The sequence below is a fragment of the Pyrgilauda ruficollis genome, unplaced genomic scaffold (assembly GCF_017590135.1).
Source record: "Pyrgilauda ruficollis isolate IOZ18807 unplaced genomic scaffold, ASM1759013v1 scaffold255, whole genome shotgun sequence".
Lineage (NCBI taxonomy): Eukaryota > Metazoa > Chordata > Aves > Passeriformes > Passeridae > Pyrgilauda > Pyrgilauda ruficollis.
In genome coordinates, this window is record NW_024523878.1 from 170159 (window position 1) to 183707 (window position 13549).

At 66.9% G+C, this 13549-nt stretch overlaps 3 protein-coding genes across 4 annotated transcripts in view; 2 read left to right on the forward strand and 1 right to left on the reverse strand.

Moving 5' to 3' along the window:
* Positions 1 to 2550, forward strand: part of TM6SF2 (transmembrane 6 superfamily member 2) — a 9703-nt gene extending 7153 nt beyond the window's left edge. For both annotated transcript variants that reach the window (XM_041471076.1, XM_041471074.1), the window contains exons 8-10: positions 597 to 689; positions 779 to 898; positions 2343 to 2550. In XM_041471076.1, the coding sequence (XP_041327010.1) occupies positions 597 to 689; positions 779 to 898; positions 2343 to 2549 (420 nt within the window). In that variant the 3' untranslated portion in view covers position 2550. The remainder of the gene's footprint in view (positions 1 to 596; positions 690 to 778; positions 899 to 2342) is intronic.
* A 1449-nt stretch (positions 2551 to 3999) lies between these two features.
* HAPLN4 (hyaluronan and proteoglycan link protein 4) lies at positions 4000 to 9256 on the forward strand. Its single transcript, XM_041471070.1, has 5 exons — positions 4000 to 4096; positions 5274 to 5391; positions 5932 to 6294; positions 7353 to 7655; positions 8343 to 9256. Exons 2-5 carry the CDS (start codon positions 5274 to 5276, stop codon positions 8672 to 8674), a joined length of 1116 nt encoding a protein of 371 aa, XP_041327004.1. The 5' UTR covers positions 4000 to 4096; the 3' UTR covers positions 8675 to 9256.
* An 865-nt stretch (positions 9257 to 10121) lies between these two features.
* Positions 10122 to 13549, reverse strand: part of NCAN (neurocan) — a 14009-nt gene continuing 10581 nt past the window's right edge. The window contains exons 8-15 of the mRNA XM_041471095.1: positions 13073 to 13402; positions 12734 to 12850; positions 12479 to 12592; positions 12170 to 12328; positions 12005 to 12087; positions 11780 to 11924; positions 10865 to 11047; positions 10122 to 10768 (exon numbers count right to left, since the gene is read on the reverse strand). Of these exons, the coding sequence (XP_041327029.1) occupies positions 10548 to 10768; positions 10865 to 11047; positions 11780 to 11924; positions 12005 to 12087; positions 12170 to 12328; positions 12479 to 12592; positions 12734 to 12850; positions 13073 to 13402 (1352 nt within the window). The 3' untranslated portion in view covers positions 10122 to 10547. The remainder of the gene's footprint in view (positions 10769 to 10864; positions 11048 to 11779; positions 11925 to 12004; positions 12088 to 12169; positions 12329 to 12478; positions 12593 to 12733; positions 12851 to 13072; positions 13403 to 13549) is intronic.

The following is a 13549-nucleotide window of genomic DNA, read 5'->3' on the forward strand; positions in this document are numbered from 1 at the left end:
GGGGTCCTGGAGGGGGTCAGGGTTGTCCTGGAAGGGCTCGGGAGGCTCTTGGTGGGGATTTTGGGGGTGCTGGGGGGTCTCGAGATCATCCTGGGGGAGTCTGGGGTCCTGGAGGGGGTCAGGGTTGTCCTGGAAGGGCTCGGGAGGCTCTTGGTGGGGATTTTGGGGGTGCTGGGGGGTCTCGAGATCATCCTGGGGGGTCCTGGAGGGGCTCAGGGTGATCCTGGAAGGGCTTGGGGTGATCCTGGAGGGGCTCAGGGGGCTCTTGGAGGGGCTTTGGGGGGTGTCCTTGGGGGTCTCGGGAGGTTTTGGAGGGGCGTGGAGTGGTCCTGGAGGGTCTCAAGGATCCCCGGGAGGGTTTTGGGTGTCCTGGAGGACCTCGGGGGTCCCGGGCAGGGTTTTGGGGGTCCCGGGGAGGATCTCAGAGATCCTGGGGAGAATTCTGGGGGTCCCGGGGAGGGTTTTGGATGTCCTGGAGGATCTCAGGCATCCCAGGAAGGATCTCGGGGGTCCCCGGGAGGGTTTTGGGGGTCCTGGGGAGGGTTTTGGGGGTCCCGGGGAGGGTCCCCTGCCCTCGCCCACCTGTGCCCCCCCAGGTGGTCCTGGACTGCCCGGCCGACTCCTGCTTTGACTACACCTACCTGCACGAGCCCTACCTGCGCGACCCCGTGGGCTACCCCAAAGTGCAGGTGAGGGGGGGGCACAGCACGGGAGGGGCCGGACCCCCCCTCCAGGTGCCACCAGAGCCAGCAGGGGTGACAGTCCGGGTGTCCCTCAGATGCTGATCTACCTGTTCTACCTGCTGCCCTTCCTCTTCCTCGCCATCTACGGGCTGGCCCTGCCCGGCTGCTCCTGGCTGCCCGACTGGAGCCTGGTGTTCGCCGGCGGAGTGGCGCAGGTGGGCGGCCAAAAATCCGGGATTTTGGGGGGGGAAATCCCACACGGGACAGCCCCAAAATCCTGGGATTTGGGGAAAAAAAAAATCCCAAAATGGCAGCCTCAAAATCCTGGGATTTGGGGGGGAAAATCCCACATGGGACGGCCTCAAAATCCTGGGATTTTGGGGGAAAAAATCCCACACGGGATGGCCTCAAAATCCTGGGATTTGGGGGGGAAAAAACCCCAAACTGGGCAGCCCCAAAATGCCGGGATTTGGGGGAAAAATCCCAAAATGAGCCGTCCTGAAATCCCGGGATCTGAGGGAAGAATCCCAAACAAGGTAGCCTCAAAATCCTGGGATTTGGGGGGAAAAAATCCCAAACCGGGTGGTCTCAAAATCCGGGATTTGGGGGAAAAATCCCAAACGGGGTAGTCCTGAAATCCCGGGATCTGGGGGGAAAATCCCAAACAGGATGGCCCCAAAGTCCCGGGATTTGGGGAGAACATCCCAAGCCATGCGGCTCTGAAATCCTGGGATCTGGGGGAAATCCCAGCCAGGAATTGATAAAGCTTTGGCCTCGGTTTTGGGGGGCAGATCCCAGTTTTGGGTGCTAAATCCCAGAATTGGGGGGCACATCCCACTTTTGAGGGGCAGATCTCAGTTCTGAGAGGTAAATCCCAGGTTTGGGGGGAAGATCCCGGGCTTGGGGGGCAGATCCCGGTTTTAGGTGGTAAATCCCAGTTTTGGGGGGCAGATCCCGGTTTTAGGTGGTAAATCCCAGTTTTGGGGGGCAGATCCCGGTTTTGGGGGACAGAGCCACAGCCGCAGCTGCAAGTGGAGCAGCTTGGCTGGCTGATAATTGCCTCGGCCTCGGTGGATTTGGACAGAACCCGGGATTAGTGGGACAGAAATAGGACGGAGAGAGACGCAGGGCCATAGATAGGATGGGCTGGAGCCAAAAACCCCTCTGAGGCTGGGCCTTTGCACCTTTTAGGACCGGGGTTTTGCACCTTTTAGCACCGGGGGTTTGCACCTTTTAGGACCAGGGGTTTGCACATTTTAGGACTGGGGTTTTGCACCTTTTAGGACCAGGGTTTTGCACCTTACCGGAGGAGGTACCGGAGGAGGTACCGGCGGGGGACAGGGTGCTTGTAGGACCAGGGGTTTGCACATTTTAGGACCAGGGGTTTGCACCTTTTAGGACCGGGGTTTTGCACCTTTTAGGACTGGGGGTTTGCACCTTTTAGGACCAGGGTTTCACACCTTTGAGGTCCAAGGGTCTGCACCCTTAGATGCCGGGATTTTTGCACATTTCAGGCTCGGAATTCTGCACCTTTTAGGGATTCTTTGTGCCTGGGGGCTGCACCTTTTAGCGCAGGGCTTTGCACCCTTTGGCCCGGGGGGTTCGCCCTTTTTGGGGCCGCTCCCCTGTCACGCCCCCGCCCCACCCCGCTGTCCGCAGGCTCAGTTCGCTCACCTGGGCTCCTCGCTGCACTCCCGCACGCCGTTCCCGTACCAGACCCCCGAGGAGGTGCTCTGGACTTTCCTTCTCTCCAACGTCCTGTACGCGCTGGGCCCGCAGCTGCTGGCGCTGCGCTGCCTGCGCTCCCCGGCCTTCTTCCTGCCCCGGGCCGGCCCGGGCCTGGCCCGCGCCAAAAAGTACCAGTGACGGGTCCTGACGGTGCCCCGGGACTGCTGTCACCTCCCAGCTGCTGCTGTCACCTCCCCGGGGCTGCTGTCCCCACCCCGGGGCTGCTGTCACCTCCCCGGAGCTGCTGTCACCACCCCGGGGGATCCCGCCCCACTCCGAGCGCTGGGAGCCGAGGTGTCCCCAGAGGTGTCCCCAGAGGTGTCCCCAGGGGTGTCCCCAGGGATGTCCCCAGAGGTGTCCCCAGGGGTGTCCCCAGAATTGTCTCCAGGAGTGTCCCCAGAAGTGTCCCCAGAGGTGTCCCCAGAGGTGTCCCCAGGGGTGTCCCCAGAGGTGTCCCCAGAGGTGTCCCCAGGGATGTCCCCAGGGATGCTCCGGTCCCCCCAAAGCTGTGGGGATGTCCCCCAAAAGCTCCGCCGGGACATCGCTGCGGTCACAGCCCTGCCCGTGTGTGGCCGCAGGAGCCGCGCTCCCTCCCGGGGGGTCCCGGTCCCGTCCCGGTCCCGTCCCGGTGCCCCGGCTCGGGCTGGGAGGGCTCGGGCGAGGCGACAGCACCAAGGGAACGTTGGTGACAAAATAAAGGAGCCGAGGCTCGCTCCGAGCCCGCTGTGTGCCCGCTGTGCCCAGCGCGGTCCCCCCGGGGCAGGCGGGGACCCCGGGGCAGGAGCGGCGCCCCCCGGGGCACGGGCTGGGCCGGGGGTCCCTGCGGGTGCCAGGGTGCCCGCGGGGTGTGGGGTGAGATTCCGGGGGTGACACCGGGGTTTTTGGGGGGTGGGCACAGGGCGGGAGGTGGCACCGGGATTTGGGGGTGGCACCCGCCGGGTGGGTGTGGGATTTTGGGGGGTGGGCACAGGGCGGGGGGTGGTACCGGGGTTTTTGGGGTGGCACCCGCCAGGTGGGTGCCTGGGCTGGAGCTGGGTGGGCACAGCCGCCCTTGCGGTGCCCGCGGCGGGGATTTACCGGATCCGCTTCCCCGTGCCCCGCGCGTTCCCCGTGCCCCGCGCGTTCCCCGCGCGTCCCTGCGGGTGCCAGGGTGCCCGCGGGGTGTGGGGTGAGATTCCGGGGGTGACACCGGGGTTTTTGGGGGGTGGGCACAGGGCGGGAGGTGGCACCGGGATTTGGGGGTGGCACCCGCCGGGTGGGTGTGGGATTTTGGGGGGTGGGCACAGGGCGGGGTGTGGTACCGGGGTTTTTGGGGTGGCACCCGCCAGGTGGGTGCCTGGGCTGGAGCTGGGTGGGCACAGCCGCCCTTGCGGTGCCCGCGGCGGGGATTTACCGGATCCACTTCCCCGTGCCCCGCGCGTTCCCCGCGCGCAGCCCGGCCCGCGGGTCCCGGCGGTGCCGGGGGGCTCCGGGGCGCACCGGGCGGGCCGGTGACCTTGGCGAGACGCCGGTCCTGCGCAGCGCCGGCACCGGGGCAGGGCCGGGCCGAGCTCCCGGTGTCGCCCTCTGCGCGGAGCCGCAGCGGCGGCACCGGCGGAGGTACCGGAGGAGGTACCGGAGGAGGTACCGGAGGAGGTACCGGCGACACCGGCGGGCCCCTCCCGCGGGCCGGCACCGGGCACACGGTGAGTGCGGGGCTGCGGCCGCCGCTCCCTCGCTGCGGGGCGGGCGCGGGGCACCGGCACGGGACCCCCGGGAGCGGGAGGGACGCGGCGGGCGGGGGTCGCTGGCTGCGTGGCGGCGGCGGCAGAAGCGGGGCTCCCCCCGCGCTGCGCTGTCCCCGCCCGGGCACCGGAGTCCCGCAGCCCCGGGGCTGCCGCCGCAGTGTCCCGCACTGCAACACCGCACCGGGCCCCGAGCGCCGCCACCGCCGCAGCCGCTGCCCCGAGCGGCACCAGGACCCCGCGGGGCTGCCCCGCTCCTCCTTGTCCCGCACCCGCCACGGGAACGCCCGGGGGGGGTTTCCCGCTCCCCCTGCCCCCACCGGGCACCGGGACCCCCGTGGGGGGGGTGCCCCGCTCCATTTGCCCGCGCACCGGGCACCGGGGCTGCCTGCTCGCCCTCAGCCCGGGCTTGGCACCGGCACCACCGGGAGGGGCTGCGCCTCCCCCCGCCCCCCGATCGGGCACCGGGACCCCCGGGGGGGCTGCCCCGCTTTTTGTGCCTCCCGAGCGGACCCCGAGCCCGGGCAGCGGCTGCCCAGCTCCCCGAGCCCCCGGACACGGCGCCGGGACCACCGGGGGGGCTGCCCACCTCCCCCTGCCCCCCGATGGGGCAGCGGGACCCCCGGGAGGCCGCCGCTCTGCCCTGCCCCCATCCAGGGGGGCAGAGCCAGGGCCAGGCTGGCATTTGGGGCACCCACAGAGCGCGGGGCTCAGCCTCGCAGCCCCCCGAGGAGGGGGAGGCTCCTCCCGCGGCCCCTCCGCGCTGTCCCCGGGGAGGGGGCGCGGCCGAGGGGTCTCGGGGGGCACCGCTGCCCGCTCCGTGCCCATCAGTTCCGTTTCCAGCGGTGCCATAAATAACTCGGGAGATCCGGCCCGCTGCGGCTGCCGCGGGATTTTCACCCCGCCTGGAAGCCCCGGGGCACGCCGAGCTCAGCGCCGGGGTCGGGGGGTCCCTGCGGGGCTGGGGGGCGCCCTGGGGGGGGCTCAGCGACCGACCCAGCCCCGCCCGACCCCCGCACAGGGTGGGTGGCAGCCGTGCGGGCACCCCTCGGGCTGGGCACTCCTGGGGGGCAGAGCGGGGGATCCCCTCGGGCGCGGGGGGTTTGGGGGTGCTCAGGGCGCTGCTGTCGCCCCCCAGATGCGTCCCCAAAGCCCCTGGGCCGCCGGCCCCGCTGCGCTGCTGCTCCTCGCAGCCTTGGCGGCCCCCGAGGCGCTGCCCAACGCCCGCGGCAGGAAGAAGGTGGTTCATGTGATGGGTGAGTGGGGCCGGGGACCGGCGGGGTCTGGGGTGGGTTTCGGATGGGTTTGGGAGCGCCTGCAGCCTTTGGGGTGTTGGGTTTAGTGCCATCAAAGCAAAGCCAGGGCTCTGATGTGTCCCCCGTGTCCCCCCAGCCCTGCGGGAACTGTCCTGGGGTTATCCCAGGGGTTATCCCGAGCGCTCCTGAGGGCTGGAAAAAAGGAGAATTGCACCCAAAGTGTGACCCCACATCCCCACCCTGCTTTGCCCCTAAAAGCAGGGAATTCCCCCATAAGTATGTCCCCACATCCCCATCCTCCTTTACCCCATAAAAAGGAGAACTCAACCCAAAAGATGTTCCCACATCCCGATGCTCCTTTTCCCCCAAAACAGAGGAATTCCCCCCAAAGCGTGACCCCACATCCCCATCCTTCCTTGCCCCTAAAAGAGCACAACTCCACCCAAAAAACTCTCCCATCCCTCTCCGCCACTTGGCCCCTCCCCTGTGCCAGCCCCGGCGCGGTGACAGCCCCCTCCCTGACCCCGTGTCCCCCCCCAGAGGGTGACAGCGGCGCCGTGGTGGTGCAGACAGCTCCGGGCAAGGTGGTGACACACCGCGGCGGCACCATCATCCTGCCCTGCCGCTACCACTACGACATCTCCGCGCACGACCCGGCCGAGATCCGCCTCAAGTGGACCAAAGTGACGGAGCCCATGGATTTCGTGGACGTGTTCGTGGCTCTGGGCAAAGCCCGCAGGGCGTTCGGGCCCTACCGGGGTCGCACGGCCCTGCAGGAGGACGGGGTGGGCGACGCGTCCCTCATCATCCGCAACGTCACCCTGCAGGACTACGGGCGCTACGAGTGCGAGGTGACCAACGAGCTCGAGGACGACACCGGCGTGGTCAAGCTGGACCTGGAAGGTGCTTTGGGACCTTCCCGGGGTGGCATTGCCGGGGTGTGCAGGTGGTGTGGGCTGTGGGGTTGTCGGGGGGTTTTGTTGGTGGAGAGGGTCTGCGGTGGTGGCTCGTAGAGGTTGCGGGGTGAGGGCTCGGAAAGCGGCGGGGACAGGGGGTGGCAGAGGGAAAATGATTATTTTGGGGGTCAGGAGGTGGTAAATGCTTTTTTAGGGGTTCGGAGGGCGCAGTTTGGGGATGGGAAGCACCGGAGACTGGGATGTGGCAGTGCTGGGATGTTGGGAAAGCGGGAAACGCCTTTTTAGGGGTTCAGAGGGCGCAGTTTGGGGGCTCAGAAAGCAGCGGGGACAGGGGAGTGGCAGAGGGGAAATGATTCTTTAGGGGTTCAGGAGGTGGTAGAGGGGGTAAAACCTTCTTTAGGGGTTCAGAGGGCGCAGTTTGGGGGCGGCAGGGGCTCGGAAAGCAGCGGGGACAGGGGTGGCAGTGCTGGGATGTTGGGGAAGGGGGAAACGTCTTTTTAGGGGTTGGGGGATGCAGTTTGGGGGTGGGAATGGGGGAAACAGATTTTTTGGGAGCTCGGAGGGCGCAGTTTGAGGGTGCCAGGACTCGGCTGGACCCCATGCAGGCACCAGCGATGCTCCCAAATTCCAGGGCAGAATCTCCTGGAGTTTGGGGTTCCCTGCAGTCCCAAAACCCAGAACTCCCAAAACTCCTTGCAGAGAGACAATGCGAGAGATTTTCCGGGCGATTCTGCCAACGGGAATTCCCATTTTCCCCAACTCCAGGGCAGAATCTCCTGGAGTTTGGCGTTCCCTGTAGTCCCAAAACTCGGATCTCCCAGAGCTCCTTGCAGAGGGACAATGAATGGGATTTTCCAGGCGATTCTCCCACGTTTTCCCAAACCCCAGAGCAGAATCTCCTGGAGTCAGGGTTTCCCAGAACTCCCAAACCCCCTCGCAGAGGAACCACGAGCAGAATTTCCCAGGCCATTCACCCAACCAAAAACCCCCTCCTCACCCTCCAAACCGCCTCACCGACCCCAAACCCCAATCCCTCCTTACCAGGGGTGATTTTCCCGTACCACCCTCGCCTGGGGCGCTACACGCTGAATTTCCACGAGGCGCAGCAGGCGTGCCTGCAGCAGGACGGGATCCTGGCCTCGCACGACCAGTTGCACCAGGCCTGGCTGGAGGGGCTGGACTGGTGCAACGCGGGCTGGCTGCAGGACGGCTCCGTGCAGTACCCGATCTCCCGGCCCCGCGAGCAGTGCGGCCGCAAGGACACCCCCGTGGGCGTCCGCAACTACGGCTACCGCCACAAGGAGAGCGAGCACTACGACGCCTTCTGCTTCACCTCCAACCTCAACGGTGAGGGGAAACTGAGGCACGGAGAGTCCCCGTGCTCCTCGGGGTGGTGGGAGGGGGAGTGAAGCGCTGCTGGGGTTGGAACACTGAGTTTAAGCAATTTTTTTTCTTTTTATTTAAAGCCAGTCCTTTTTTTTTTTTAAGCCAAAATCTCCTCTTTCTTATCCAAAACCTCTTTTTTTTTTTTGAAATCCAAACCCTCTTTTTTTTAATCCAAAGCCTCTTCTTTATTAGTCAAAACCTCTTTTTTTAACCCAAACCCTCTTGGTTTTAGCCGAAACATATTTCTTTTTAATCCAATTTTTATATATATATATAAAACCTTTCTAAGCCAAACCCTCTTTGTTTTTTTAACCCAAAACCTCTTGGTTTTAGCCAAAATCTCTTCTTTTTCATCCTTTTTTTTTTTTTTAATTTATTTATTTTAGCGAAAACCTCTTTTGTTTAAGGAAATGTTTTGGACGCTCCACATGACTTCCATCACCTCCAGCCCCCAAAACCTTTTGGGGGCTCCACAGTGCTGACACCCCCCAGCTTCTCCAACCTCCCCAAAACCTTTTGGGGGCTCCCCAGGCCTTCCATCCATCCCCAAAAAAACGCCTCGTGGGGTGCTCCAGAGCGGGGGTTTTGGGGAGCACCCACCCCGAGGCACCGAGGACGCTCCCTCCCCTTTATCGCCCCTTTTCCCAGGCAAAGTTTATTTCCTGAAAACCTTCCGCAAGCTCAGCTACCCGGAGGCCGTGCAGGCGTGCAAGAACAACGGCGCGGCCGTGGCCAAGGTGGGCCAGCTGTACGCGGCCTGGAAGCTGCAGCTGCTGGACCGCTGCGAGGCGGGCTGGCTGGAGGACGGCAGCATCCGCTACCCCATCGTCAACCCCCGCGCCCGCTGCGGCGGCCGCGAGCCCGGCGTGCGCAACCTCGGCTTCCCCGACAAGAAGTACAAGCTCTTCGGCGTGTACTGCTTCAAAAAAGCCGGGGAAGCCCCGCCCGTGGTGGCCGCGGGGGTCCCCAAACGCGTGTGAGGCTCGGGGTGGTCCGGCAGCACCGCCGGGTTTGGTTTGGGGTCTCCCCTTCATCACCCCCCACCCCCCCGAGCCCCGCGCGGTGCGGGGAGCTGCGGGCAGCCCCTGCCGAGGGACGGAGAGGTGGCAGCGGCGCGGGCTGGCGGCCCTCGGTGGCGCTTGGGGACACCGGGGCAGCGGGAGGGGACGGGTTTGGTGAGCCCAGCCAGGAGCCTGCGCCCCCCACCCGGGGCTGGCCCCCCGCTCCTCGCAGCTCTCGCTTCTCGACGCGCCTGTTGCATGAGCTAAAGCGCCGCAGAGCCCCCCGCCCTCCTCATCCTCACCGCGTCGCCGCGCTGACCGCCCCCGGGAGGTGCCGCAAGACCCCCCCAAAATCCCCCCGTGGCGCTGGGCAAGGACTGGGGGCACCGGGTTTGGCTTCGTGCCTCGGCAGCCGGGGGGTCCCGCAGCCCCCCGGGGCAGCTCCCGCTTGGCTTGGCAGGGGCCGGAGCGGGGAGGGGCCGGGGGGCAGCGGCCGCTGTGCCCACCCGGCCGGGCACCGGCCGCAGGCTTTGGCAGCCCTGGACGTAGATGAAATAAAAGCTTCGGCCGCTTTGGAGAGCTGAGCGCGGCTCCGCTGTATCCTTGGGGCAGCCCGGGGGGGCTCGGGGCCGTTCCCGGCTCACCCGGGACATCGCAGCCCTGGGATGGATCGAAACTCGGGGCCGTTCCCGGCTGGCCCAGGACATCCCAGCCCTGGGATCGATCGGGGCTCGGGGCCGTTCCCGGCTCACCCGGGACATCGCAGCCCTGGGATCGATCGGCGCTGGGTCCAAGGAGCGGCAGCGGAGCCACCCCGCGGTGTCACAGGGTTGGCAGCGAGCCGGGGGCACGGCGGGGGTGGCACGGCACGGATGGGACCCCCGGATTCGGAGCACAGCCCGTAAATCATCTTTAATGACTGGAAATAAATATCTGCCACAGCCCTGGGCGGGGACAGCGGGGCCGTGGGTGACAGGGGGGCCGGGGGAGCCTCAGGGGCGGATGATGGAGGATGTTTTAGGCAGGAATCATCCCAAAGAATCCATTGGCGTCTCCCTATCTCCAGGGGGACGCCGCGGCCGCGCTGGCGGGGGACAAGGACACAGGTGACGGCCACCACCGGGAGCAGGTGGCGGATGTGGCACGGGGGACCCTGGGGGACAGTTTGGGGCTGCTCGGAATGGAGGGGGGGCGGTGAGAGGAGGCAGCTGGGGAGCGGCGCGGGGCAGGGGACACGTCCCAAGGTCCCCAGGAAAGGGAGGGGGGTCGCTCAACTGTTAAAAAAATTTATTAAAATGTCCAGCAGTACAGAAAGGCAGAGTCAGAAATGGGGAGGGGGCGTCAGGAGGGGGTCGGGGAGGGGGTGGGGACACGGCAGTCACGTCGCAAACAGCAGAGATCGGAAAGCGCCGTACACACACACACACGCACGCCAACTCCAACGGGGACCCGAAACGAACGGAAAGGGGACAGAACCAAACCGAGCACCCCCAAAGCAGGCGCGGGGCGGGACAGTGGCCCCGCAGCCACCGTGTTCCCCCCCCGCCCCACCCCGTGCCCACCGCGGGGACGCCCCGGGGTGCTGGGGCAGGGAAATGGGGAGGGGGGGCTGCTAAAAAACCAGAGCCACCCCAGGTGGGACAGGGGGGGCTGCCTGATTCACCCCCCGATTTGGGGACAGGGACAGAGCCCAGCTTGGGGGGGTCCCTGTGCGGGGCTGGGGGCTCCAGCCCGGGCCGGGGGGCTGAGCGTGGGACATGCAGGGAGGGCTGGGGACGCACACGCAGCCGCCCCCTCCGGATCCTATTCCCTACGGGGCCGGGCATCCTAAGGAGCTAAAGCCAAAAGGGGGCTAAAAAAGGGGGTCGGGGAGGGGCTGGGACAGGGGCGGGGGACGCCACCACGTCCCCCTTTGTGCTCGCCCGGCTCTAGAAGTAGTGGCCCTCCTCCATCCAGTCCAGCCGGAGGTGCTGGCGGTGTTTTCGCCGCTCCTTGCGGGGTTTGTGGTGGTGGTGCTGGTGGTGCGGGTGGCTGTGCCGGTGCCGCCGGTGCCGCCGCGCTCGGTGCGACCGCCTGGCTAACGGGGGGCAAGGCAGGGCACGCGGTGGGGGGGTCAGCTCAGCCTTCCGGACCCCCGCCCACCCGCTTTAACCCGAGTGCCCCACTAACGTTTTGTGCAGAGGATTTTGGGCCGGTCCCACTTGCCGGTGCTGTGGCACTTGATGGTGGGCACGTGGCGCTGGGTGAAGCCCTCGTGGCACTGGTAGCGCACGCTGGAGTGGATGTTGTACTTCTCCTTCCTCTTCCCCACCGGGAAAGCGTTCGGCACCTCCGGGGGGGGCCCGCACAGCACTGGGAGGGGGGGGGCACAGAGCTCCGTCACCCCCCTGTTACTGGGAGTTACTGGGAGTTACCGGGAGGGGACAAGGGACAGCCAGGAGCCCCCCCGCCCGTCGCTGGGGACGCCGCTGGTGGCTTTGGGAGAGGATCGTCCGTCAGGGTGGCAACGAGCTGTCCCCAGGGTTTAATTGGTTAATTAATGGCCTTATTGGGGGGTCATTAGCGCGCGGGGTGGGGAGGAGCAGCTGGAGGTTAATGGAATTTCCAGAGGTAAGGAATGGGAATTTAATGGGTTTAATGGGAGCAAATTAAACAAAGCCGAGAGCCGAGGGAAGGACTGATGGCGGGGAAAGAGGAAAAATGGGGATTTAGGGGAGAACTGCTGGAGTTGGCCCGGGAGAGGGGCTGGGAAAGGTTGGCTGGGGATGGGGAGGGGTCTGGGGACTGTGGGGTGGGGACAGTGACACCGGGACCTGTGGGATGGGGACACCGGGGATTATGGAATGGGGATGGGGACACGGGGGAATGCGGGATGGGGACACCGGGACCTGTGGGATGGGGACACCAGGGACTGAGGGATGAGGATGCCGGGAACTGCGGGATGGGGACACTGGGTATTGTGGGACGGGGCCAGGGATGCCGGGACCTGAGGGATGGGGACACCAGGGATTGCGGGATGTGGCCAGGGACACCGGGGGCCCGGGGTGAGGCCGTGCCAGGCTGGGCAGGCCGGCCGGGCGCTACCTGTGCCTTTCTTGCAGATGTAGGGCAGGTTGTAGTTGCAGGGCACGTCGTTCCACTTGCCGATCTCGTGGGACACGAGCACCACGCAGTCCTCGCCGCCCGCGAAGAAGTTGTCGGGCTGGTTCTCCCGCCAGTTCTCATATTGCTGCGGGACCACCGGAGAGGGTGACACCCTCCGCACCCCCTCCCCGCACCCCGAGCCCCCCGAGCCCCCAAAGCCCTCACCAAGCCGGTGTTGTCTGTCCACTGGAAGTCCTGCTCCACGATGCGGTCGTTGAGGCCGATCCAGGTGTTCTCGTGGCCGAAGCCTGCGGGGAGAGGCACCCGCGGCTCGCACGGAGGAGGCGAGCGGCACCCGGCGAGGGGGGACGGGGGACCCCCGGGGCCCACCGTTGATGAAGGCGTGCTCCTCCTGCGAGTGGATGCTGGTGAGGTGCCCGGCCCGGCGGCGACAGTCGCGCTCCGCGTCCTCCCAGGAGCGCCGGCGGGCGAAGTAGCGGTAGCAGTGGCCCTGGAACTTGTGCCAGTTGTGGTCACAGCCCTCCGTGTCTGCGGGGACGCGGCGACAGTGGCGGCACGGCAAGGGACCCACCAGGCAGGATTTGTGTCCCCTTCCAGCCCCACCCAAAGCCACGGGGGCTGGGCAGGGTCCCCGCCGTGACACAGTCGGGCTGGGGGGACACCGGGGGCTGTCCCCACCTTTCTCGCAGCGGCTGCCGCCGTAGCTGGGCAGGCAGAGGCACACGAAGGAATTGACCTCGTCGATGCAGGTGCCGCCGTTCTGGCACGGGCTGGACAGGCAGTCGTCGATGTCTGCGGGGACACCGGGAGCTGCGGGCACGGCGACACCGCCCGCCACCACCCCCGAGCCCTCCGCTGCCAGCGAGCGAGGAAGGGGCATGGCGCTGAGCTCGGAGCCGCGGTGCCACCCCCGCGCGGTGCCCGGGCACTCACCGATCTCGCAGTTCTCGCCGGTGAAGCCCGGGGCGCAGCTGCAGCCGCACACGGTGCCGTTGGCGCGGCTCGTCCCGCCGTGCAGGCACGGGTTGTTCCGGCACGGGTCCGGCGGCGCTGCGGGGCGGCAGCGCTGCCCTGAGCCAGGCTGGGGGGCGCGGTGCTACCACCGCTCCCACCCCATCGTCTCCCGGCCAGGAAATTCGGATAAAAGGAGCGACACCGCCCAAACCTCGGCCTCAAACCCTCCTGTTCTCCCCGCGGCCGCCAGCCCCGGTGCCCGCAGCTCCCTGTGCCCGCAGCTCGCCGTGCCCGCAGCTCGCTGTGCCCGCAGCTCACCGTGCCCGCTGGCGTTGCCGGTGCCCACCCAGGCCAGCAGCTCCCGCTCGTCCAGCGCCGGCTCCTCCCCGCTGCCGCTGTCGGTATCCAGCAGCGGGGACCCACCCGGGCCCCCCAGCTCTGGCTCAGCGGAGGGCTCCAGGAGCAGCCCGGAGCTCGGGGACCCGGCGGGCTCTGTCCACCCGGGCTGGGGGACACTGGGGGACGGCCAGGGCCCGCGGGTGGCCGAGCCGAGGGGCGTGGGGGGGTCCTCCCTCTTGGCCTCCCCGGAGGCGTCCTCCTCGCCGGGGGCTGCTGGAGCATCCTCGTGTCCGGGGACAGTTGGGGGGCCTGGGGTGGCGGGGCGGGTGGCCGAGCCGAGGGGCGTGGGGGGGTCCTCCCTCTTGGCCTCCCCGGAGGCGTCCTCCTCGCCGGGGGCTGCTGGAGCATCCTCGTGTCCGGGGACAGTTGGGGGGCCTGGGGTGGCGGGGGGCTGCC